We start from the raw sequence: 27342 nt of genomic DNA, 5'->3' as shown, positions 1-27342 counted from the left end.
TTTCAATAAAAACTTACATTTATTGAGATTTTTTCGTATACGTAATTGGTAACTTTTATTATTAAAGTATAACAATAAATTATTGTATGTCAAAAACGAGTTATTTCATTTTCTTTTGGCTTAGCCTCAGCGGCTGTCGGAGTATCACAATCATCTTTTCTTCGCAGAACTAATAGTAATCTGAAAAAAAAGAGAAATACGTTAATATGTTTTCATCCATTTATTTAATACTTAAGCATTCTTTTGTACACAGGACACACAGATTTAATTTAAAAAAATGCCTAGTTAGGTATTTAATCAATTGGCTAATCAGACTATTGGGATTCCTAATCCCCTTTTAACCGTCGGGTGTTAGATTAGTGGCAAAGGAAAAAAGTCTTACTGGATCGATTTATCGGTCGTTCGAACGGAGGAACGGGAAACTCACAGAATTGAGGCACAAATTTTTTAGGCAATTTTCCTTCTAGTTTGGTGAGAGAGTTTAAGGAGAGCGCAAATAGATTACGTGAAAAAAAAACTCAAAGAGAATATTTTTATACATTTTCAATTTTGCACATTCGAATTTCTAATTTCAGTAATCAATTCTACAATGTACAACCAGAAAGAAAAGTTAAATAGGTATTTGCGTTAAATATTTTTTGTGTATTTTTTGTATATTATGATAATTGTAAAGTCGAGCTGTTGATGTATTCGCTTGTACCTACTTAGGTCTTTATTTATATTGTAGGTTCAACTGATAATGAGGTGTGAAAATTAAAAAAAATATCGAACGAGTTATGTTGCTGACAACAAGTGTACCTACTAATATGCAGAAATAAGAACTGGAAAAATTAAGATTGTGAAGAAAAGCGAGTGTGCAAAATTACGGTTACGGTGAGTTAGTCGAAAATGTGATAAATACTACTCAAATAAGAGCCTGTTACAGAACTTGATGTTAACTGTCAGAAAGCCTGTTCATAACTGATCCGACAGATTTTAATTACATCACTAATTTAAGAGCCACCGCTCTGAAAATCCGTCCGCGGAGGTCCGTGTTGCGCTATGGTAATAGAGCCACGCTCTTGTTGGTGTAGCATTCCTCACCATGCTACTTTTTAGGGAAAAATAAATACGTTATGTATTTTTTTTTTTTAATTTTAATACTGCTCTCAAATAATTATCCGACAGATAGGCCATTGGTTAGTGTAACAGCAACAGTGTCAAATTATTTTTATTTTAATAAGGCATGTAAGGTAAGTATAACATAAACAGATTTGGCGTTCCAACCTCTATTACATACATACATACATAAACTCACGCCCGTAGTCCCAAATGGGGTGGGCAGAGCCACAAGTAATCAAAGACAACTTGCAGCCACTGTTGATACGAAGTCCTAAGACGGATATGATGAACCTTATGGTGATAAGGGATCAGTCCAATCTCTATTCTCTAAATAGATATTGTCAACTGTTAATAGGTAGGCATTTTTATGTTTTATTTGTATGACGTGACTTAACTTTTGATGGTGTGATCACCTCAACGCTTATCGGTGTGATTGGTTGAAGAATGAAAGAATCGAGGGGAGGCCTTTGCCCAGCAGTGGAAAGATATAAAAGACAACGAGACTAATTGTAGGTTTGCCGCAGATGGAATTAACTCTTGGCCGGACAAATGGGGGCGCTACGGGCTCTACCCGCTTACTTTTTACACAAAGTAACCCCTTAATCAACGTAAACTACATGTCTCCTGATGATAAGCAACACAAAAGATTATTTTTTTCTTGTAGGTTTCCCCTTAAGTATCTACTAGAAGACTAACTTTTCTTTTCGTCACCAACCGACCATGCATAACGCATTTGGACACGACCATTTTAATTTGGTACACTCGCTAATAATTGTAACCGGCTTACTTGGAAACGAATGATTGCTTATCAAATAACACTCATTATGATGGTTTCATTATTTTTCTATTCACTCTTTAAGTTAAAAGTTACCACTAAAGCTCCATGATCTGTAATACGAGTCTTGAACTCAGTAGGAACAGACGCCTGGGGGGTTAAAAAGCCACATCAAAAGCTATATTGCTATTTGACATTTCTAACTTATATACAAATATAAATGCGCAAATGTAAAATAGCAATATTGTTTTTTAGATGACTAGTTTCGATATGACCTTTTTAACCCCGCTGCTCTCTCAAAGGTTATCTAAACCACTCCTGCTAAAAATAGATAATTCGTTTTAAGTGACCCTTTTATAGAGACAGAAAAGCAATACTTATAGGTATCTCTAATCAACCTAATGCCTACTGCTTCATTCAATAATACGTACAGATTGTCAGTTCTTCATAAAACTGAAACAAATAAATGCATCTAAGTAATGTACGTATAATATCTCATTCTAAATTTGGCAATAATAATGAATGGAACTGGCGAGTTATTTCTACTTGCACCTGTCTACCTCAAACTCTAAACACTTTTGTTATTTTTGAAAATGAAATTCATAACTTTTCAGTCAAAAATTTGTAAAGTGCCACCTAGGTTTCCTCTTAAGTATCTACTAGACAATATATCTACTAACCTCTTGTATATCTCAATGTAAAGTATTTTTTAATTTAAATTAAAATAAAATGAGAATGGCGCTTTTTGAAAAACCTTAATTATGGTTGTTCAATATACGATAAACAACCTTATCACGTACCGGTACAAAATTGTGTCAAGCAAAATTTTTTGCAATATTAAATAGAAACGATTCTTTCCCAACGTATTGCGAATTTAGAAACCCCATAACCAGTTAAGGGCGAGAACCGCAAAGGTCGCAAAGTACGTAGATCTACCACGCACTTACCCACAAATAGAAACTTGGTTCAAGGCGATTGTTATATTAGAAATAGATTTCTAATCATTGGCTTGTGATGACAAAATTACTGTAAGGGCGAACTCTCGATAGACAAGGTCTTTTTTTGCTCGGGTGTTGAAATACCTTCTACCTCGCGACAAAGCTTGGGCAACGTGGAAATATGCGAATTGTTTTTTTATTTTATTTTGTTGAGTAAAGAGTTAGAATACTATTCTGGGATTAAACTGGCCGTTCTCGATTTATGAATAAAGTTGACCAGTGACGTCAGGATAGACATCAACTGACGTAATTACGCGTTGTTGTGAATTAATCATAATGTACTTAGTTATTAGAACTAGATAATAGGGTATTTGACATTATAATTACCTATATTAATATATTATATTATAGATAGATTATAAAATGCTAATCTTGAAATAGAAGCCACTCTTATTTTCGAATTTTATTAATGAATTAAGTAACAATTAATACGATATTTGTCCGCTTTTATTGATGACGTCACAGGACAGTATTTCCATACAGACTCCAAAGAAAATTTCTGTTTTGACGTTTCCACTTAAAGTAGGCGTCATTTTACTTAAACGCAATATTACTATGTACTTACAATTTTATTATTTCTAGAATTGTTTATATTACGTCTCACCTCGTAACGTATTCGCTTTGTTAGAGATAACATTCCATACCTACAATTCAATTTGTGAAAGTCGCCAACAATGGGCAAACAAACGTGACGTATCAAATACTACGTCACACAACGCAATACGCAATTTCTGACACTATTCGTCAGATCTGAATAGATGTGACAGATATTTCAAGAATGTGCAAACAAAATTATCTTTGTTTGCGAATTTCTGCCGAATTCGCCTTATGTATCATTACAGTAACATATCTCATGTCTCTTTCGTACTAAGCTTTTCACCATTAGTGCGAAAAAGTCATATCTCTAGTCTCTTTCTTCTAGGCTATATATCTCTGTCCTGCTGTTATTATAGTCATGCTACGTTAAAAGAGGTATAACAACTACTTAATTTCAGAATCATCAGTACTTATTCTAATTATTTACTGTTTACATTTATAATTGTATGTAGAAGTTTGTAATGGCCTTTCAATTTATATAAGTACTTTAGTTTTTTTAATACTATTAAGACGCTGTAAATTTCCCAAATAAATAAAATAAAATATATATTATTATGTAATATTGTAATGCAATAATAATTCAGAATTATAGAAAAAATGTATAGGATTGAATAATGATGCTAATGTTCTACGATTCAAAAACTACGAATGAAGTAGGTACAGTCATGAGCAATATAATGGACCCTGTTGCACTAACATATTTGACATTTAGTGAGACTTATAGTTCAATTTGTCAAAAAAGTTAATGTGACATGGTACCAAAGTGTATACATATTAATGCTCGTGACCGTACTCATCACTAATCCGCGCTCCTGTCGCCACGCTCTTGTCGGTGTAGCATCCTCCATGCTACTTTTAGGGAAAAATTGGGCAGTGGTTTCCTTCACCCACGCCTGATGGATGGTGGTGGCTTTGATGGGAATGAAGTACTAGGATATTTGGATATTTTATTTTTGTTTTGTTTCATATTTTTGTTCTGTGACTGTTTTGTTTATGGTGTAAATAAAGTTTTAACTAGTACTAGGATACGATAAACATTGCAGGACTTACATTAAGACCCCGATGGCGGGTATAGCCAACGCGGCGCTAATCAGGTAGAAGGCTCCAGAGAAGTACGACAGTGTACTCAAGTACACCTTGCTGTAGACTGGAGAGTATATGACGGGAACCAGCGCCTCCGATATACTGATAAGAGAGCTCGTCTTACCTAGAAACAAAGACATACATATTGAAAATCTCTTATCACTAAGGTAATTACTGAACAGTCAACTGTTAGAGGCAACCCACCCTGAAAGCCAACTTTAAAGTGGTTCTCAGCCGTTTGCATAATGGTTGCTTCAACAGATTATTAGTAAATAGAACGTATTATTGTATATCGATAGCAATAAAATACATTAAGTAGGTGTCTATATTATAATATAATATAATATAATATAATATAATATATTCATATATTTATATATATTTTTTTATTATAATATATTATCTATATAATATAATATGTTATATAGATATTTGTGATATTATCACTCCCATACTTTAGAATAAAACAATATTCTTAAAATAATCGCTTCATTATCTATCGCGCTAGTTAAAAGCGTACTCGTATCGAAGTACTTTGGTTTAATTTATGTGGTCCATTATAATTTTCGCCCATTAAATCGGGTGAAGTAAATACGAATACTTAATACTCATAATATAGAGGTAGTTCTAAACGAATCTGGCCATTAAATGACTAAAAATAAAATAAAACTAATATTATACTTGTAAGTAAATTGAATTCGGAATTACAATAGATGTATGCATTATACACTTTATTATTCGGTTTAATAAATTGGCATACCTAATATGCTAATAATATTTAACGTTTTCTAAGAGTTACTTAAAGTAGCTGGCCGACTGCTAGCGAATAAAGGTCATCAGGTACTTATCGTCTGAGAGAATAATATTTCAAAGAAACAATCGACCCTAGTATGCCGATAGCGCTAAGCGCTGGAAAAGGGGAAAGTGACAACCACACCGGCGGGGTCAACATCGGGGTCTTGGCGTGTTTATCGTCACGAGATGATTGGCCGCCTCTATGGCTAGAGTACCTAATCGGGTCATCAGGAACGTTTACGTCCTTTGAGCGCCGATCTTTTTCAGCAGAACCTTCCCTAAGCGGGATGTTTTTTTTGACGTGACTTATTGTAGATTTGCCGCAGATGGCATTAACTACTTGGCCGGACAAATGGGGAGCGCTTAGGACTCTCATCAAAAAACACAAAATTTAAAACAACAGGACTGAGGGTGCCCAGTTGGGCGCGAACCTCGGCTCAGGGCGTCGTGTGAGAGGAAGAATATTTGAAAGAATTAATCCACCCTAGGGAGGGATGGATTCGGAAGCCACAAGTACCATGGGATTTAGGTGGTTCGAAATCCGTACTTAAAGCTGAGTGCATATTTGTAGCAATTTTCTGATACGAACATTATTATTACTTATCATATCCGTGTGATCCGTGTAGATCGGTTATGTGATGTGGTCCCTGGCACGTGTTTACTTCGGACGCGATGTTCGTATTGGCAAATGGATACCCTTAGCTTTACACGTTTGATCAACTAATAAATCGACCGGTCTCGTAAATGGTACGGACCTATTTAAGAGCGCGTTGAACTGATTACTGTAACTAGGACGACCAAATTATCACAAAGACACGACCCACATTCTAACAAACAAACGCAGACAGCTTAATCACCATCGATGAATTCAAATCGAACTACCGGCTGCCAGAAGATATGTTGTGCGATGGCTATTAACAGACTCTAATTTGTCTGATGAATGAATTTTAACTAATATAACTCGGCTAATTTACATAAAATCTAATAGGGAAAAAGACGGTACATAAAAGTACGTAGTAGTTACATGTATAAGCTGTGTACGGAACCGATATCAACTTCATTTTCACAACATTCGTGGAGAGAAACTAACATAATATAATATGGCAGAAAATCGTAGGTCTGTCGCTCGCATAGGAAGGAAAGCTTTATATCATTTCTGAGAATTGACATTTCACAGTTTGATGTAAGCACATGATGTTGCTATTAAAATTTAACCAGACATTCCGGACACAAAAAGTCAAAGCTCAAATATGTACACTAAAACATGTTTTATAGTTACTTACTCGTAACTATTACCGTTTTTTTTCTAATCTCACGTTCGTTGCATGCAGGTTTCTGTCTATGGAAAATACTCAATCAGATAAAATGTATTTTATCTGCTAGTCAGTTTTTTTATAACTTGTAATCGTTGAAAGAAAATTTACTCGTTCCCACAAAGGATTAAAATTTCAAAGGAAAGCAGAAAATAAAAATGAACGTTTAGCGGAAAAAAATAATTTACAACGGACAACAATCGGCGAATTCAACATTTCCCTTAAAAGTGGCTTAAAATGTACAATTGACAACCATCATTATTTATATCAAATCAATTGATTTGCAAGAACACATAAAATACGAAAAGGTGGTAAAATAATTTACATAACAATGTTGTGATGTGTTCGTATATTCAGTTAAACTAAACTATGGAAACAGAATTTATGAAAGCCTGCTTAAATAAATATTTGTGCGATGTCTGTGAATGTTTGTAGTTCCCAGGACTTACGACATAATGATTTATCTATCTAATGAGATGTAATATAATTTATTTCTAAGTTATATTGATGAAACACGGATTCCGGAAGTTACGATACCATCAATTCATCATTATCTCCCTAGCGTTATCCCGTGGTCTCGAGGTCCGCTCACCTGTTTGATTTGGCAGGTCCAGCTTTTTATAGAAGCAACGATGTCATCAATTAATTAATTATTATCGTCGTTTTCCTGACCTGATTGAGGGAATGACAAATTACTTACTTACTTATTTATTTATCTTATTTACTTAGGTACTTTTTTATTCTTTGCTTTCTCATCGCACTGCGTAGTTTTCGCAGTCTGCGATCACTTTAAATTTTTTGCCTGCTTTCTTTATGAATGTAATGACATATGTTGTAAATATTTGAGTCGGTATGCTTTGGTTTGTTCTGAAAAAAGAAAATAACTTCCTGTAACCTCGCCGAACTCACCATAAATAAATGATAACGACGTTTAAATAAACACACGTTTCTGAATGGAAATTACATCTTATCTGAAGTAAACTACAGCATTGCAGAGTACGTAGATCTCAAGGAAGTTCGAGATTATTGTGAAAATAAAACGTGTTTGTTGTTTCATTAAAGCTAGGTGCATACAGATGAGACGGAACATGGGACCATCCGAACCGTGCCGAGAATATTTTAAGAATTATTTACTTTTAACGCGTAAAAAGACTTTCTACCCAACTGCGGCGAAGCAAAAAGGGGGTTATGTATTTGAACGCTACGTATGTATATATGTGTGCTTTCACGTCTGTTCCAACCTAACTTCTAAACCACGTGTCAGAATTTAACGAATGAGGTGTCACTAGAAGCGTCTTGATTGTCCGGTGGTTATAGGCCATGTCAAATTCAATGCCAATTTGTCCAAAGAATTTGCTTACTACGGCATACGACCACGGTTATCTTCTCAACTAAAGAATTTTGTCTGGAAAGAATTTTGACAAGAATATATTTTTTTGCTTTATAATACTGTCTAGAGTGTGATTTTTCCGTAGTTTTTAGTAGGTTTAGGTTTTAGTTTTTAATCTTATATTTTACAAAGACCAACTTTCAGAAGTTATAAGAATTTTAAACAGCTAAATGTGAAAAAATTGGAATAACGATAACCTTCTCAATCTATCTCGGAAATTATTAATTAAAGTTAAAGAACAAAAATATTTATTGACCTCGTTTAGTTTTAAATGGCCTTGACTTTAATTCTCAGTTTAATGTATTAAAAGAAAAATGTTTCCTGACTGTCTTAAACATTAATTAGCATTTCGCATCATCCTAAACAAAGTTGTATTCAAGACTACAACCTTCTAGACTCAAGATTGCCTATAAACAAACTTTTTCTTCTATCGTGTGCGTTATGAGGTGTCAGCCCTGGTGTCAGGGTTACTACTGAGCCGCCAAAGGCCCATGACATAGTTCATATACCGATTACATCAGGAAGTAGTAACCGGGACCAACTGCTGAAAGTGCCTTCCAAAGCACGGATCATCTTACTTTCGGACATTCAGGAAGTCCTAATCAAACTAGGAATCACAAAGTAATCTTTGTGATATGTCTCCACCAGGATTCGAACCTCAGACCGTGAGTCCAACGCTCATCCACTGGGCCACAGAAGCCGTTTATACACAAACTGTATAAACAAACTGTAATTCAGATATTAATTTGAATTCGGAATACTTTATGGATGCAAAAAATGGTCTTTCTTTTGAACGACCATCAAACCGATTGGTTCTGCTTTTGGTTACATAAGTACGTCACGTGATACCGACACATTCGTCAATGCTTGTATCGCTTCATGGATCAAATAAGCAATTTAGATCCTGCATGCTCGTCAGACCATCAGTTTTCCATTGACGACGGCCATTGAGGGTATCACCTTCCTACTTCTGATTAGTTCCTGCTACATTTGGACTGTTTCCTATTTACAAATTTTACTCTATAGTCAGATGGGAAATACTATTTTGCAATGATATCCTTGTTTATCATATCAATAACAAAAAAACTATTGTAATTTTTAGTTTGAATTCAATTTGTTAGTAAACATAATAGATTAATAAACAAACTATGATAACTAATACATTGGCCGGATAATTGAATAGAATGCAACTTTTTAAGATTTTTAATTTGATTAAAAAAAAAGTTGTCACGAAATTACTCTTAAACTGGAGATACAGGGTTCAAATTTCACAACGTTTTACGAGGTAAATGTACTGTCGACCGAAAACTTTGTGCAAATAACTCCTAACCAGGTTCTTTGAATGAATTTTACATTTTATAGTGAGATATTATTTTATACAAGTTTGTCATTTTTGTAAACAAAGTTTCCAATAAGTAATCAACCGTTAAAAAAGTACCTGTATCTACTGAATAGTACTGTTTTTTTACTTTGTTTCATTATGTCTTAACTAGAAATGTTATAATGTGCATAGCTGTAAGTGATCCATTAAATAAATAAATAATAATATATAATGTCACAGGTCCAAAAAGCCTTATGGAACGCAACCACAATACCTAAAATATGTTTAGAAAAATATTACGCCCAACACATTTACACGCTAAAAGATAAATTTGACAAAAAAGGCACACATGCCACTTACCAATTTCATCGGCATTGACGAGCTTAGTCGCGATGGACCTGAGTGACGTGGCGCCGGCAGAGCTGAACATGTCCAGAAGTGGTCCCAGGAAGTACACGGTCCTCGATGGGGCCATGGCGTACACCACGCTAGCAGCTATCCTGCTCAGGCACGCCACCACCCCGATCACGCAGTCGTCAACTTTCCATCTTTTGCTGAACAAATATATTGTTATGAAGGAACCTGTACAAAAAATACATGCTGCTTTACGTCGTATACCAAAGGGACGAACGTCTGAACCTAACCTAACTGACTGTATAACCTAACCTAACCGTAATCCCTCTGGACAATTTAATATTGTAGCCTAAGGGACGGTTTTTCAATAGTCAGATAGAGTCCATTCGTAGAATAAAGTCTCGAAAATTTGTTATTGTTTTTCATAAAAAACGTTATACGTTTTTTAAACACATCTGCCCTAAAAAGTTAAATAAATTGTGGGTGAAAAATTTGAGTCTTATAGGAAAATGTTACGGAATAGACCTTCGGTATTGAGTGGGAAGTTTGGATAGTAAAAGAGAGATTTTCCAAATTGACGAAAAACTGTTTTATATTTGCTTTTGCATGCTGATTAATAGTGCCATTGAACTTCCCTCTTTCAAATATTAAGGGATCAAATATTACGCTGGAAAATTCAAAACCTTCAAAACAACAATGACAGGTTTGAAAACTTTCCTAGCAAATATGTTGTTAAACTTGACAAGACATTTTATTGGTTTAACTAAATAAAGCGCATTGGATTCAAACATGATAACGATTATTTATCTTCAAAGGTAATAATTGTGTGGAAAATTTTAACACAAGTAACTTTATTAAATATTGTAAATTGTGTGCAGACTTCCCTAACTTTATTACGTACTCAGATTAGGTTGTTAATATACCTGTCAGTTGTGACAAATATTTACTATTTTTTATTGACTCCATGAGAAAAAGAAGAGATAACATAGTTATTTAGAAAACTGACTACATACAATAAGGTGGTATCAAAAATGATGATTCAGTTATTTGTTTAAAATTTAACACTATTTATGAAATAATATTTGTGTTTCATAAACATATATTTTTCGAGCGCGTGTGAATATTTACTTAAATCTTGGCAATTAGATAATTTATGCTATTTCAGTAATTCTGAAAGGAAATTTCTAGCTGCGATCAAACAACGGAAAAGTTTGATTGTAAGTATGATATTATTCTTTGTCTTGTCTCGCCATTCATCAATGGGAGAATCCATTGTTTATTTGATCAACTACGTACTAAGTGTATTTAAGTTAGGTATCAACCTTTACGCATTTTGACACATTGCAAACAAATTGATAACATTAATTGGTTCTTGTTTACCCAAGGTATTGAGTTTGTTTAAGTATACTTTACTATTTAAAAATGTATTATTTGAATACATCTGCCATGTGCCCAGTATTAGACTTACAAAATCTGTTACTAAGCAGCGACTAAGATTTATTTTCGTAAATTTTCTGTTGGAGATGACAGAATGACGTCGAGAAAAAAAATAAAAACGTCAAATTTCAAAGTCTCCGTGAATCCCCAATAAAGAAAGAAAGAAAGAAAAAGAAAGAAACGTTTATTATAAAAAAACTAAAAACAAAAAACAAACTATAAACTATAGTTTCACTATTTTTAGCCGTGAATGAAACTGAATTTTCAGCCTTTAGTAAACGTGATGAGTGAATAGAAAAAACAGGTAAATGTTGCAAGACCGACAAAAAAATCTCCGCGAACAAAAAATGGAGGGCAAAAAACCTTTTGCAACTAGCTGTAAGATTTGATGCCAAATGAAAATTAGTCAATTAATTGAAGATACGTCAGTCATGACGATAAAAGGTAGATTTCTTGTTTTTTAACAACACTAACTTTTCCATAATGTTTCAATGGCAACATTACTAATCAAAAAATTCAATGTACTATTTTTGTATTAAATAGTAATTATATATTCACTGGATTGTTTATATTATAATAATTGTAATATTATGCAATATAAGAAAAAGCAATTTTCCATCTCATTGAAGCTTGACTTCTCAATAGGTATAATAAATAATTAATTATTAGTGCAAAAGCATTTTCGTTACTTATATTAATTAAAATATTATCTTTGCACAAAGAGTTAAAATAATACTGTTTTTTTTTCTGTTCTGACTTTCAACTTTATTTTTTGTCCAAGTGACAGGCTGGCAACAAAAAACATCTGACGCTGTATTCAGCCAATTGAAAGGAAAGGTTTGTCGCTCGTAAATCTACTACCACGCTTCAATATCATGCTTTTAGATTGGAATTTTATATGAATAAAAACGAATATTCTTTGAAATATTTTGAGCATATTATGTTATATCAATATGGAGTACTTTTTACTTTAGATAGAACTAAAACACGAGGCATTATGTAGCAAAATTATTAGCATTCAAATTTTTGTTCAGATATAGAACATTTCAAGGTTTTTGGGCAAATATTAGGTAAGCATGAGCAACACATATGTAACTATCCTTCTTAGCTGTTATCGACATTTTAACAGTTCTTGCGTATTCTAAAGCTCCATGTATGAATTTGGGAAATTATAGCTAAGTAAGTATACTAATTTGATACCATATTTAGATGCAAACTGTGATAGTACTAATACTTAAAATAGCCTCGCGTCGACGAAGCTGAACGTTTCAACTGAGTTCGGCAACCGAGTGAAAATCCATGACCACTCTATTTTGGCACAACGTTCGATTGTCTATTTTATTTTCCTGGTATTAACGGTTTCTTATTTACGATTGATAAAGGCCAATTGCCTTTGATATATTCTTTTAAGGATTGCAACAAAATAGTCACTTTTTCTCCACACAATATATCACACTCTAGAAAATTATGATTATTATACTTAGTCTCAAAAATTCAGCTTCGCATGGCATAAAGAAACTTATAAAAGTACTTAAATTAAAATAATATGTGAATTAAAAACTTACCAACGATTCCGACTAGGACGGAGTATGTGAGGAATAGGCTGTAGTCGACCTCGGTGAATTTGAACTTGTACCGAGTGAACCAGTAGGTCATCTGCGCCTCACCTTTCCAAACGAAACATCTATTAGTCAAGCCTCTGAAGCCGGTAGGCGTCGGCCATCTGCAAAACACCACGAGTCATACGCTCCACCTGCGCTTGTCTCTTTCCAACTACCTACTTCATGACTGGTGGCTATATTCTTATAATAACTCCAGATAGCAGCCCCACTGCTGGTTTTAAGCCTTTTTCAAACCTTTAGGTTCTTGACATTAATTTACTGCCCATTACTTTCGGTCGCTGCTTTATTATGCAGTGACCATCCCCATATATTCTTAAATGCACAATAATATCAATCATACAAAAATATTACAGTGCAAATTCTTAAGTAAGTAAATATTAGAACATCATAAACAGCCTATATACGTCCCACTGCTGGACACAGGCTTCCCAGGCTGGAGAGGGTATGGAGCATACTTTACCACGCTGTACCACTGCGAAAGTAAATATTATTAAGTTTTTTTTTTATTCTAAGACACTTAAGTAGTTTAACATCGCCAATACCCAACGAATGCCGATGCTAAACCTGTTATTCTGAGAATGCGCAAAATGTACAGTTATTATTTAAAATACCTTAAAGATTTATCGATTATGATTTAAACTGTCAAACGACCGATCGCTTGTCGAGCCATTTGACATCGCATTCGCTGGCAAAATTTTTACAAAACAAAATCAATTAACTCTGACCAGTAAGTAATAAATTAATTAAAATTGATTGATCGTTACCGAAAGAAAGTTGAATATTTTATTTACACAAAATAATAAATTGAAAAACATATTCTCTTAAATTTGAAATATCAGATGTTTTTAAAACAACTGTATTCCCATTCCAAATTACACCGCTATTTTTTAGAACGTACTTATACATCTTTTAGTACGCCGTTTAAAATGTATTTTTTTCCTTATGAACAGTAAGAAGCCTTAGAAATAATATTTAAGGTAGCTATCTAAAATTAGATTTCTTCCTCTTCTTCAATGTTTGATCTTTTTAATAAAGTTTTTGATAGTGTCTTACCAAGTAAGTACCTATTTAAAATTGGTTTTACTATGTCTGGATGGTCTTTGTGACGGTACCTATACAAATGCTCTGAACCATAGAAGTCGATGCAAAACTTCCATGGTTTATAGCAGTTCAAAAATTGAAAGTCAAAGAAGATAATTTGGCATAGAATTGCTTTTGCTTAGATACTGATGTAGCAGCGTAGCATCGTAGAACTTGCGTAACACCAACTAACTAATGAGGATAGATAGGCTTATGCTCTGTGGTAGGACATAATATTTATAGGTGTTTATGCTGTTAAGTGCGTAATACAGGTATTTATTGTACTTTTGACATTGTCTTCATATTTGTATTTGTTTTGATTGCTTTACATTGTACTGTGTTTGCGTTCATCTATTTCCACTAATAGGATGATTGACCGGTGACAGACCGTCTGTCTAGGTTCTTATCAAGTAACAACAATGAAGAAGTGTCAAAGGCCTTCTGAAGGCTTGACAACGTTGATAACTGACAGTATGTTGAGCTAGTCAGAGGTACATCCATTCCAAGATGTTCTATGTACTCACGCTTCACTGAGCTTTCTGTTAGACCAACGTGATAGGTAGTGAACCGTATCGCCTTCTATAATCAAGAGCCAATCGTGTTAGTGCAACCGTGTTAGTACTTTAGAAGGAGAGAGGAAAGATGCAGGATCTGGCAGGAACGGGTACACCTCCCAAAACCTTTTGTTTCGCCGTCCGAGAGACCTCCGCTAGGTCTTGATTTGCCTTGGCTTACCTGGAAGTCTCTAAATAGACTTCGGACTTAGGTGGGCCGAAGTAAGGACAATTTGTTCAGGTGGGGTTTCTCGGATGGCTCGGACTTAAAGTGCAAGTGCTGCACTGTTCCCCAAACGATGGAACATCTTACATCATGTCCTGCGTGCCCGGGCACCTGCACGCAGGAGGATCTGATGAGCGCTGCAGATAGCGCCATACTTGTTGCCAAGTTTTGGGCCGATACTATTTAGTAGTTTGCCATCGACACGATAAGAAGAAGTGCTTTAGAAAAAAATATAATTTACTGGTGCAAGTCTGGTACTGAGGATGGAGCCGAAGCTCCAACGAAAAACTTACCTTCGTAAAAAAATACTTAAGCAAATTACCTACTCTTAGGCACGAGTGATAATCGACTCACGTGTTGTCAGTTAAAGGCAATAGGCTCGTCCTGTATTACATGGGACTTAGACATAGCTGGCGAGTGTACGGTCACGAGTACTAATATGTATACACTTTGAAACCATGTCACATTAACTTTTTTGACTAATTACACCGTAAGTCTCATTAAATGTCAAATATGATAGTGCGACAGGGTTCTAAAGTGGGTACGTGATATTGCTCATGACTGTATTACTATACACCTCTGCCTATTCCTTCTAATTAGAGAATGAGGATAAAACTAGAAGCTCAAATGTAGGTGACAGCATTGTTGAGTGTTCCTAAATTTTGACAGTTCTCCATACTGTCCAGCTAAAATTCGTAATAAATTGCTATAAAATGTGGAGCAACGTAGAGTGTATCCCGTCTGAATGGTAAAAGAAAAGCAGTCAACTGGAAAAGGGCATTTTGATCGATCTTTAGGGAATAAATACAACAATATGATTTTGCAGTTAAACACTGCACAAAGGGTTATATAGTGTGAAATATAATCCAAAAACAGTACATTTGTCTACTCAAATAGTATGAGAAACTGTCAAAATTTCACTCAACAATAGCGACACCTGGTGGGAGAAATAGACAGTTTTGTACCACATAGATAGTGGCGCTCCACAACTTTAAATGTATGCCCAGTCTCAAGTCCATTCTTTCCATCAAATCCTGCAAAATCCACCCTGAATCCGAGATGTTAATAAAAAGGCGCATGCGTTATGGTATTACTTAATGTGGCATAACCTTCCATTGTTCTTGTGGTACCAGCATTAGTACAAAACAATGCTTCTATAAGTAGCGGTTACCGAACTGCAAACTGGACAAACAGCGACTTCTGTGCATTTCTTTGTATTTTACTAGAGGTTTTACTTATTGATTTTACTGTCATTAATAGTTTTGTATGGATAACAGACAAATTCATGCCCGTAATTCCAAATAGCTGAGCTATTTAGTCTAACAGAAAGTTCGGTGAGTGGGTACTTATAGTTACCGCAATTATAAAAAAATAGTAATCACAAGACCACTTGCTTACTTTTTGTTGTCCTAAAGTGCATGTATTGAACCGTATGGTGACGAGTGATTAACCCGCTTTTACGATGATGGCTGGAAAGATAAGCAGACCGAAACTGTTCCGTGTTTTTATCCGCTGCCAGTCCAGAATATTTATCATTCGCATTTTCTCAGCATTTACTTATGGAACACAAGCAAACTTTCAATGAAACTAGGTGCAGATAAGTAAAGTAAGTGTAAGTATTATGAGAAGAGAAACATGACGGATGGCGGTTCAGTCCAATGTTCAAGTTATATACGTCCCACTGCTGGGCCCAGGCCTCCCCTCAATCAACCGGAGGGGAGTTCAAGTTATAACGTGTTCGATCTTTTTACAAATATTTTACAATTTTTAATTATTAGTTACACAATACAAACGCACATTACACTGGACTATGACGACGGCAAACGTCATATTTTTCTAAATTCCATGTTAAATGCAGTTTTATGTATGTAAATTTACATTATAAATTATTACTATGAAATTAATTTTCAATTTCGCAACAATAGCACATGGAGCACGCGTCAAAACGTGAGAGATGTGAAATTCTTTACATCTCGCGGTGCGCGCCATAGACCTTGATAAAGCACGTAGATTGCTTCCGATATATCGATATTTTATCGATCTACATGATAGCCACTTTGATACTTGTTTTGTATGACTTTTCGTAGTATTATACTGCTGGAATAATTCCCAGTCCTAGAATGGGACAAACCGTCATACTCTCGTTTATAAAAACTATAGTCCCTTAAACTATTTGGCTATCGATCGATAACTACATACGACAATACATCACCGTATTACGTTGGTCTAACAAAGCTCGTTAAGTAGCGGGTAACAGTTGTACATAATACGATGCTGTACCTTTGTGAGCCTGTTACTTATATTAAACAAACATTTTAAATTGCATATGACATGCAGCATAATATAATATGTAGTTTTAACATGCTGCTTTATTTTTTTAATAAAAAAATAATAATCATATAATGAAAAGAGGACGGGGGAGGCTTTTGACAATAATGTTCAATAATTTAGACTGAAAGAGTTACTAATGAGGCAGTGCTTGTAAGAGTAAGGGAAAAGAGGCAAATATTGAGAGTTATTGAGGACAGAAGAGGCAAGATGATTGGACACTTAATAAGACACGACGAATTTATTAAAAACATCACAGAAGGGAAGCTACAAGGTAAGGGAAGAAGGGAAAGACCAAGAAAAGCTTACATGGAACAGATTAAAGAGAAGGCGAACGTGGTGTCATAAAAGAATATGAAGGAATTGGTCTTTGATAGCCAAGAATGGAGAATGCTTCACCGACAAGAGCGTGACTCTTAAAATGTTCAATAGACCTTATTAAAGATGGTCCAGTTTAACAAATAATTAATAAGTAGTAGTTTTTGTTATTTGTTAGTAGTAGCACATAAAATTCGTTTTAACAGTCATAATGAACATGCAAAATTATCACAATATTGCACTGTAGACGCTAACTGCTTGTCACTAGGCTGTGACTTTCATACATACATACGTAAACTCATACAATCCATAACGAGGTAGACAGAACCACAAGTCTTCTTCTATCGTGTGGGTTGTGAGATGTATTACCAACCCCATTAACCCTGGTGTTAGGGTTATTATTGAGCCGCCATTGGCCCCTGGCCGAACCACAAGTAATCAAAGACAACTCCTCATGAAGTAAATTCAATAAAACAATGATCGATAAAACTTATCCAAATACGATTGTTATTATAAAAGTAAGCAAACTGATTTATTTTTCGTGTTAGATTGCTAAGTACCTTATTTGTTAGTGTCTTAAATCATTACTAAGTCTTTCGAAAGCTTAAAAAGTAAGAACTTTTGTAACCTGTCAAATAAATCAAGTGGAAAGCCATAAGATTTAAAAGTAAAATAAAATTTTGCGTACTTTTTAAGGTTTTTATTTTGGATACGTGTAATCAGACAGGTGACATGAGCCAGCCAGTAAAAAAAAATATTTAAAGTAAGAAAAGAATTTAAGGAACTTGTAACTTAAATTATTAGGGTTGTCAGTAATATATTTTACAAGCCAGTAAAGTTTCATTTGTGGAGTTATTCACACAATCAATTTATGTCTCTGCTTAATCCGATGGGAACGAGTACCTACCCAATTTACGTACCTCTTTCTTCTCAGTCCTATTTTATTTTTAATACCCTATTCTTTATTAGGTTCTTTTTTAAAATTTTATTTCAATAAATCCTAAATCTAAGTACAGTCATGCATGAGCAATATCATATACCCACTTTAGAACTTTGTCGCACTATCATATTTGACATTTAATGAGACTTACGGTTTAATTTGTCAAAAAAGTTAATGTGACATGGTTTCAAAGTGTATACATATTAGTTAGGGACCGCACATTTGAACGGTTTTAATGGTGCCGTTAACCCACAGAGGTTGGTCTCGATACACACGAAGATACGACGAATTTTTATAAAAACATCACAGAAGGGAAGCTACAAGGAAAGAGAGGAAGGGGAAGACCATGGAACATAGTAGAAGGCGAACGTCGTGTCTTACAAGGAGGTGAAGGAATAGAGGTCTTCGATAGACAAGAGGGTGGCTCTTAAATTAATGATGATGCACTGAAGATGATGCCTATGTATTGTGCCAAGGTTATTAAATTAATAAAGGTAATTATTTAATATTATATATTACCTATCTATCGTACTTTCACATGTCTTTAAATTATTAAATCCGTACCTATTATTGGTTACCATGCAAACATAAACGTGGGACTTCAGGATTTAAAATAATAATGTGAAATTAATATAACGTGTTATTGTTTGTTGTTTTTGTGCTGGATTTGGAGCGAATAAAAAAACATTGAACCCATTCATCTGTTTATTTTCTGGGAAATAGGGACTGCGTCCTTTCTATCAAGATGGTCGATTATATTATCGTTATCACCTGTCATCGTAGTCGTTTTAAAATATTCATTCTGGGACTTCACGGCCTGTCTTCTGACTATTAGTAGCCCTGCCCACCCTAGTTAGTTACGGATTCTGCAATTTGTTTAAAATTGAGAAATCAAATTCTTAAAAAAGGGAACAGACATTGACAATAACAGTGCATGCAAAATAATATTCTGCCATTTCAGTTTTTTTTTTAATGTTTCGTTTTCTATTTTTTACGAACAGACGAGAGTTTACGAACTTGGAATTCCAATTAAAAGCTATGCTACAGTCTACTCCAAGTGTTTTAAGATTAAAAATTATTTATTCAAAACCATCAACATAATGTGTAAAAGGAATTCCGTCCGGTGTCTATTCGGTGTAATCTCAAACTTTATACTATTATAGGTAATTTGCATATCTTTAAGGCAAAGATAGAAAAAAAACCTAGACCATGGCAGGTCAAGTCGCTAAATAAAAATATTATTATAAACAGCCATTATACGTCTCTCTGCTAAATACACCGGTCTCTTTTCAGTTGGACATAAACGCGTAGGCATATTGAGCATAATCTACCATTATGCTCTATTGCCTGTTGGCGGATATTGTTCGGTTAGTAACGGGATGGCATTTATTTTTCATACTTTTCAAGGCAACCAAAAAGCAAGTTTACAACAATCGTAACCAAATATACTCGCTAATTTAAGAGCCACCCTCGAGGAAAAGAAAGGTCAAGGGTTATGACATCAGAATCCTCTTAGACAGCGCAGCTGTCTTACAAGCCCTAAATAGTGACAATATAACCTCAGGGCTAATATACGAGTACCACAGAGAACTACAGAAGATGGCGTTGACTAACAAGGTTACCCTGCAGTGGATTTAAGGGCACAGTGGATCGCTAGGCAATGATGCCGCCGACGAACTGGCAAGGAGAGGATTGGATACCAGGTTATATGGACCCGAAACAATTCTGCCGATACCCTTCAGTCAGTTACGCTCGTGGGTACGGGACCATACCCAGCAACAACACAACGACTGATGGGCACAGCTGCCCACATGCAGACAGTCGAAGGATATCATGCCTATGATATCCAAGAGCTTCACCCGCCGACTGCTTCGCTTAAACCGAAACGACCTCCGAATAGTAGTGGGCAGCATTACGGATCACTGCCCACTCAACAAACATCTATTTAATCTAGGGATAACGGACAGCCCACTTTGTAGAGGCTGTCTGAATGAAACAGAAGAAAAAACAGAAGAAACTACCCCCCATGTAATCCTGGAATGCAGGGGAGTGTCAGCACAACGGGTAAAAATCCTCAAAGGAATGGGATTGCTCCGCGAAGCCTGTGAAAACCCCAGGAGGCTTCTGAGTTTCTGGAAGGAGTTAGGTTAGGAGGCAATCAACAATTACACGCATAATGGGCCATCTTAGAGTCTAAATGCGGAAAACAGAGCCCACTAACTAACACTAACTAAGAGCCACGCTCTTGTCGGGGTAGCATTATCTATTCTCGTCTATCAAAGGCCAATTCTTTCACTTCTTTATAAGACGCCTTCGCCTTCTCTTTAATCTGTTCTATGTAAGCTCTTTTTGGTCTTTCCCTTCCTCTCTTTCCTTGTAGCTTCCTTTCTGTGATGTTTTTAATGAATTCATCGCGTCTTATTAAGTGTCCAATCATATTTCCTCTTCTGACTTCAATAACTCTCAATATTTATCTCGTTCCTCTTACACTTACTAGCATTTCTTCATTAGTAACCCTTTCTGTCCAATTTTTTTCTTTCCATGCTCCTTCAACACCTCATTTCAAAGGGCTCGAGTCTATATCTATCTTTCTGTGTCAGTCTCCAAGTTTCATATCCATACAGAATATCCATACTACATACGAAAGTTTTCATGCTCCGTTTTCTGATTGCTTTGGCTATCTTAACCTTGACTATGCACCCCTTGTTATGGAGAATCTTACATAACATACAAAAACAGCCTATACAGGTCCCACCACTGGGCACAGGCGTCCCCTCATTTTTCCGGAGGGGGTACCTAATATTAATCTTAAAAATGAAAATAATATTATTGATACTAACACAGGCTACAACAAAACATACTCATCTGAGTACCGGTTTTGACACCATTTTCTTATATTCGGTGTCAGAAACTTTTTGTGTGAATTTAAATATAAATGGCACTTATGAATTTGTTATATTTGCTATATTTTTAGATGTTAGGTTATATATTTAGCAAAGTCTGTTAACAAACTGGTAATATTGCAAAATACTTGTAGGATTATAAAAGTAAAATAAAAATATTATTGATACTAACACAGGCTACAACAAAACATACTCATCTGAGTACCGGTTTTGACACCATTTTCTTATTTTCGGTGTCAGAAACTTTTTGTGTGAATTTAAATATAAATGGCACTTATGAATTTGTTATATTTGCTATATTTTTAGATGTTAGGTTATATATTTAGCAAAGTCTGTTAACAAACTGGTAATATTGCAAAATACTTGTAGGATTATAAAAGTAAATATAAATAAAAAACATTCCGCTTAAATCCATGATAGCCCTGTTCGCGAGACTTAGGTACATCGTAGGGGTCATCGTAGAGGTTGTGAGAAGCTGCAGTAGTTTTAGGCGGATGAGACGTTCGTTATGTAAAATTGACGATTCAAAGTGTAACTATGTTACCTACTGAATAAAGATATTTTTGGATTTGAATTTGAATTTGAGTCAAAAGTTCGTATCCCAACTGAGGCTCTTATCAGACTATATTCGGCTTTATGAGTTTGAATTCATGTTTGGATCATAGATAATTGATATCGCGTACTTTACAGGATCTGTGCTCGGTTTATGGCAATAGGCTCGCTCCCTATTACATGAGACTTAAACACAGTACTATACACTTCTGCCTACCCCTTCGGGGATATAGGCGTGATGTTAGTTAGGTATGTAATATTATAATTATGCGTGATTTGTTATGTTTTGTATTGTGGCATTAAGCAAAATTCCACATGCAATTATTGTCGAATTAATGTCTGCGATATGGTGTTTAGGCTATCAGTTACCTCGAATACCTGCATTTTTTATAATTCCTTCCGATATTAAGTTGTGCCCAGTTTTCTTTTTGATGTGACTTGTAGATTTGCCGCAGATGGCATTAACTACTTGGCCGGACAAATGGGGAGCGCGGAGGGCTCTCACCCGGTACAAAATTTAAGACAACAGGCTTGAGGGTGCTCAGTTGGGCGCGAACCTCGGCTCAGGGCGTAGTCTGAGAGGAAAAATATTTGAAAGAAATAATCGACCCTAGTGGGTCGATAGCGATAAGCGCTGTATGAGGAAAATCGTCGATCACGCCGGCGGGGTCGGCATCGGGTTTCTGAAGTGTTTGGTGTCGCGAGCTGATTGGCCGCCTCTATGGCTAGAGTAATCGCGTCGTCGGGATCGTATATTAAGTCCTTCGGACGCCGATACTTTTCAGTACCGTCGTGTATGACACAACCCGCACCTCGTTTTACACAGACACTACACATCGTTGGCGTTAACGTACACGCGTACCTGTGTGTGCGATGTCTGGCGCCCATGCGATTGATGGCTAAAATAAGACCGAGGGGGTGAGGTGAACCTATTCCGCCGCAAGGGGGGAGCGGAGAGGTACCGTCTTATACGTAGTATTACTCTTTATTCTATGGTTATGATATGAAGTTCCGTAGTCCATTTTAATTATTATAAATGTATTACCTACGTGCTTGTAGGTCAAATGACGTAAATTATCTATATAATTATATTAAATGCACAAAGAAGTACGGACAAAAACGACGCATATACCAAATAAATTCACGTAAACAGCCTATTTACGATTATGATGTAGTCATAGATAGAATCTAGCTACAGTAGGTTTTCAATTCGTCGAAAGATCGATTAGGTAACTAATAGAAATGACTGTCAAAGGAAACGCACCTCTAACTCGCAACACATACAATCCGCAATCCTCTCAGGGGCCCTAACTCAAATCGCATACTTGGAGACCTTCAACATTTTTTCTTCAAATTGAGAGTCATTTGTTTATCATTCTCCTGCTTTTATCCCAAATGCGTTCGGAACAACGTGTATTATTCTTCCATTCAAACATGTCAGTCGTCCTCTCTGTATTCGCACCTTTTACACATAATACTTACCTACCTTTCATCACACTATCTACACATTCTTCATCATTGCCTACCTCTATAATAATATCTATTCACATTCATACTCATCACCTTCTTAATAATATGCCTTAAGATCCAAATTTTTAGTCAAGCTCACGATCCGGAAGTCCCGGGTTCAAATCCCGGTGGGGACATATCACGAAAAACACTTTGTGATCCCTAGTTCGGTTAGGACATTGCAGGCTGATTACCCGATCCGTGCTTCGGAAGGCACGTTAAACCGTTGGTCCCGGTTACTACTTACTGATGTAAGTACGTAGTCGTTACATGAGCCATGTCAGGGGCCTATAGTAACCCTGACATCAGGGTTGCTGTGGTTGGTAATCCACCTCACAACCCACACGATAGAAGAAGTCAAGCATAAAGGCGCTAAATTAAAGTTAGTTAACTTACGACAAACTAAGCCCCATCAAGCCCATCATCGAAGAGCACGAAAATAATTCGATCAGAAATCACATCCCGACTAATCCTGCAGAGATTGTCACAGCTGCTAATAGGTACCTAAGTTCCGTACGAGGTGACGTCATCATCATCATCATCATCAGCTCATTAACGTCCCCACTGCTGGGGCACGGGCCTTCCCTATGGATGGATAGGGAGATCGGGCCTTAAACCATCACGCGGGCCCAGTGCGGATTGATGGTTATTAACGACTGCTAATGCAGCCGGGACCAACGGCGACGAGGTGACGTATTAATTATGATATCAGTAAACAATACGTTATAATTACATATATTATGTTAAATAATATTCTCACATGTTACTTAACAAAGGTATTGTGCAATCTTCTTCTTATCGTGTGGGTTGTGAGGTAGAATACCAACCTCATCAACCCTGGTGTCAGGGTCATAATTGTTACAAATGTGCAATTGTAACATCGTAAACAATTCTCTCAACAAAATATTTATAAACAACTTTCTTACAAGTGAGTCCTATATGTAAAAACTGTCAATTTAAAGTGGACCTATATTATTCGCCGAGTAAGGATATTTTTTTGAGTTGGAGTTCAATCTTGCATTTGATCGTAACCAGATGTACAATAACTACTGAACTTTCCCCCAGCGCCGCGAATTTCGTCCGTTGATATAAGTATATTAACGCAGTAAGCACCCTTAAGTCCATCGTTGGGATTTACTCTTAAGTAGAAAGTTACTAATATCCTTAGAAAGTTACTCTATGTCCCTCTAACTATATGCCATGTATATGTATATAAGCATGGCCTAGCCGTTTAGGCGTGAAAAGGTAACGTACAGAGTTACAGGTTTCATAATATTAGTATGGATATTTTGGGCTAATATAGAACTATTTGTTCTTTTCACTTTAGCTTTTTGGAAATCCAGCGAAATAAGGCACATAATACAATTTCCCCAGAACGTGCTCTCATAATGCCCGAAACTTTGTTTGCGTGGAAGTTATTTGAGCTCTCAATTCTTACTTCCGACCAAGTACTTAACGCTATTTGCGGGAATCTACCTACAATAAGTCACGTAAAAAGAAGCATTTCTTAATAGCGACTCTGACCTGGCTTCGCTTGGTAATTTTTGTCCTATATTATTCATAAATAAATACTGATGATAACTATGAAACTGTTTGTGAATCCATTTAGTGATTCTCGAGAATAGTTTGAACATTATTATATAGAACAGAGAAAACGAAGAGCCTACTCACGAATGAACAAATTGGGCTTTTATTGACAAATCATAAGATTTACCGTACCATCTCCCTAGCGTTATCCCGTTTTTCACAAGGTCCGCTTACCTAAACCAAAGATTTGACAGGCTTCATTTTTCTCAGAAGCGATTGCCTATTGAAAATGTACCGAAATTTCTTATTTTTATAGTAACATATACATAGATTATGCCTTACCTTGTTCAATAACATGGCAAAGTTTCTTTGTTTACTTCACGATTATTTATTATTGTTTTTCAATTACAATGCCATCAACAAGAGATCTACAATTAAAGCGTTAGACAAACACAAAGACCATACCAGATTGCTAAAGATGGAACGTTGTTTGTAAAAAATACCTGCTAGTTTACTTAAGTTGGCATATTTGCTTCAAACACGATGTTGTTTTTGATTAAATGCAGCATTATGCAATTAAAACACTCGCATTGTCAAAGCAAACCGGTTTTATGACTCATCTTAGATAGTTTCCATCGATACTTGAATTCGAATAAACTTCGGGACGAGTTATGTCAAATTAATAATATATGTAAACAAGATTAATTGTTTGTCTTAACGGTTCAGGCAATTTTTACTAAACATAGCAACCGAAAGGAAATTCCGCGATCCCTTGAAATTGAAACCAAACAAGGCTCATAAAACACGCGCCTCGACGCTAGCTGCTAACAATGCGTCCGAATGCGATATTTGTGGGCTCAATACCTATCAAAAGAAAGAATTTAAATTCTTATGTGCTCATAAAATCACAATAAATCTACCGACATGACCGCATATGGTGGTTTTACGATCAAACGTAATTTTCTGTAACAACAGTCTTGACAATCTAAATATTATGATGGGTAACTAAATGATGAAAGAAGGTATAAAAAATTACCTAGAACTGGTCCAACGATGAGCATGTAGGCAAATAATATAAGCATTATTTGAATACGACGCGACCCTTGCCGCGCCTTGAATGCCACATTCACTGTCGCCGTGAGGTCCTTCACAGAGAACATGGACAATAATGTCTGCACTTTTTCTTTTTCACTGTCTACTGTTTTCTTAGTCTTTTCCTTCAGTCTTATTACTATATACACGAAACCCATCAAGTAGAATACGCACGCCACCATAAACACACCGTAGTATCCGAAGCGTTTGGTGGTGATTCCACTGAGAGCGAGCCCTATGGGCCTGCTAAGAGTTAATATTGCTGTTATTATCCCTAACCGAAAAGTCCGCTCGGTATCACTGGTGATATCGGTGATGTAACTGTACACTGCCATGGTCATGGCGACGCGGCCGCCGGCCAATGCGGGCGGCAGGCCCTCCAGCAGAGCCGTCTCGTTCATACCCACTTGCATGAAAAATATCGTGCTCAATATGATCCCGATAACCGATATCAGTTTCCCAAGAATAGGCAGCACCATGAATGTCTTCCTGTTCCCGGTGCGGTCGCTCCACGCGCCTACGAACAGGGCCAGTATCCCAGGCAAAGCTGTCTGTAGCGGGAAGCTCCACGCTGTCATTGCCGTCACTAGTGTCTGCACATTTTTCTCTTCCGTTGTATAATTGGCAGTGCGCCCTTGCATTATGTGCCTGCATATTCTGTCGTCGTAATGCAGATTTACCAAACATGATTTCTCAAAACAAAGGTTCTGTACAGCAAGCCCGGCAAGTACGCTCGGGAGTATGTAACAAATAACAAAAGGCTCCACCGTTATTTTCGATCTAACTCCCCATGCTGCCTTTAGAAATTCTTTTAATCGTTTGCTCAACTTCATCTCTGTCTTCTTCAGCTCGGCACTGTATGATTTGTTGCATTTGCATGGTTCCACACTCACGATTTTTTCTCCGGGTGCTTCGACCCGTAACGTCATTTTGACTGATGTCCACTATAAGGTTCATTTGTTTTTTAGCATGCTAGAAAAGATTTTGAACTTAGTTTTTATTTTTAATTTAGTGTGGAGATTTGAATTTTTTTGTAAATTGATCGTAGTGAACATTCGTTGCGGTTGCGTGCGGGCGGTCGGTGGCGCGCGCGTCGTGTACTGCGCGCGAGCAGCGTGTGGAGCGGGTGACTATAACGCGACTACTGCCTATCAGCTGGCCGCCGGTACTGTTTAATTTGTACTTTATCATTGTTATCACGTGGCTGCAATGGCCCGTTGGTCATTTCCTCGTGTTCTCAAATCTCATAAGATTCATCTTAACATCCACGTAACAAATATCGGCAGATCTTTTTCTAATAACTTCTCTGTCACTAGTTACATTTGTTACTTATTTTTGTTAGTAAATAAGATCATGCATCACGAATTTAAAATTAAAATTAAAATTAATGTCAATACTTCATTCTCAGGTATTCTTCTAGTTACGAGTGCTAGATATTTTCGTAATGCAATTCAGCCTAAACATTTAGGTATTGTTGGATTCGAGTACAAACCTCTGGAATTATTTGCACGATTTTAATCAATTATT

The 27342-nt window shown here is 36.1% G+C and overlaps 1 protein-coding gene across 1 annotated transcript; it reads right to left on the bottom strand.

Moving 5' to 3' along the window:
• Nucleotides 1-26966, bottom strand: LOC126374270 (proton-coupled folate transporter-like). The gene is made up of 5 exons (XM_050020788.1): nt 25760-26966; nt 12730-12831; nt 9734-9955; nt 4522-4678; nt 1-180 (listed from the first exon to the last, which is right to left on the bottom strand). The coding sequence occupies exons 1-5, from the start codon at nt 26742-26744 to the stop codon at nt 90-92; spliced, it is 1557 nt and encodes a 518-aa protein (XP_049876745.1). The 5' UTR covers nt 26745-26966; the 3' UTR covers nt 1-89.
• Nucleotides 26967-27342: the final 376 nt, after the last annotated feature.

Source organism: Pectinophora gossypiella, chromosome 17 (assembly GCF_024362695.1).
Source record: "Pectinophora gossypiella chromosome 17, ilPecGoss1.1, whole genome shotgun sequence".
In the NCBI taxonomy this organism is placed as follows: domain Eukaryota; kingdom Metazoa; phylum Arthropoda; class Insecta; order Lepidoptera; family Gelechiidae; genus Pectinophora; species Pectinophora gossypiella.
This window is presented reverse-complemented; position numbering and strand designations above follow the sequence as displayed.

What these genes read in the sequence shown, in the direction of transcription:
- LOC126374270 (XM_050020788.1), bottom strand. Translation starts at nt 26,744, where the DNA reads ATGACGTTACGGGTCGAAGCACCCGGAGAAAAAATCGTGAGTGTGGAA. An exon ending in CGTCCTAGTCGGAATCGTTG is followed by an intron (nt 9,956 to 12,729) that starts GTAAGTTTTTAA and finishes TTTTTTGTACAG; the next exon opens with GTTCCTTCATAACAATATAT. An exon ending in CGTCAATGCCGATGAAATTG is followed by an intron (nt 4,679 to 9,733) that starts GTAAGTGGCATG and finishes CTTTGTTTCTAG; the next exon opens with GTAAGACGAGCTCTCTTATC.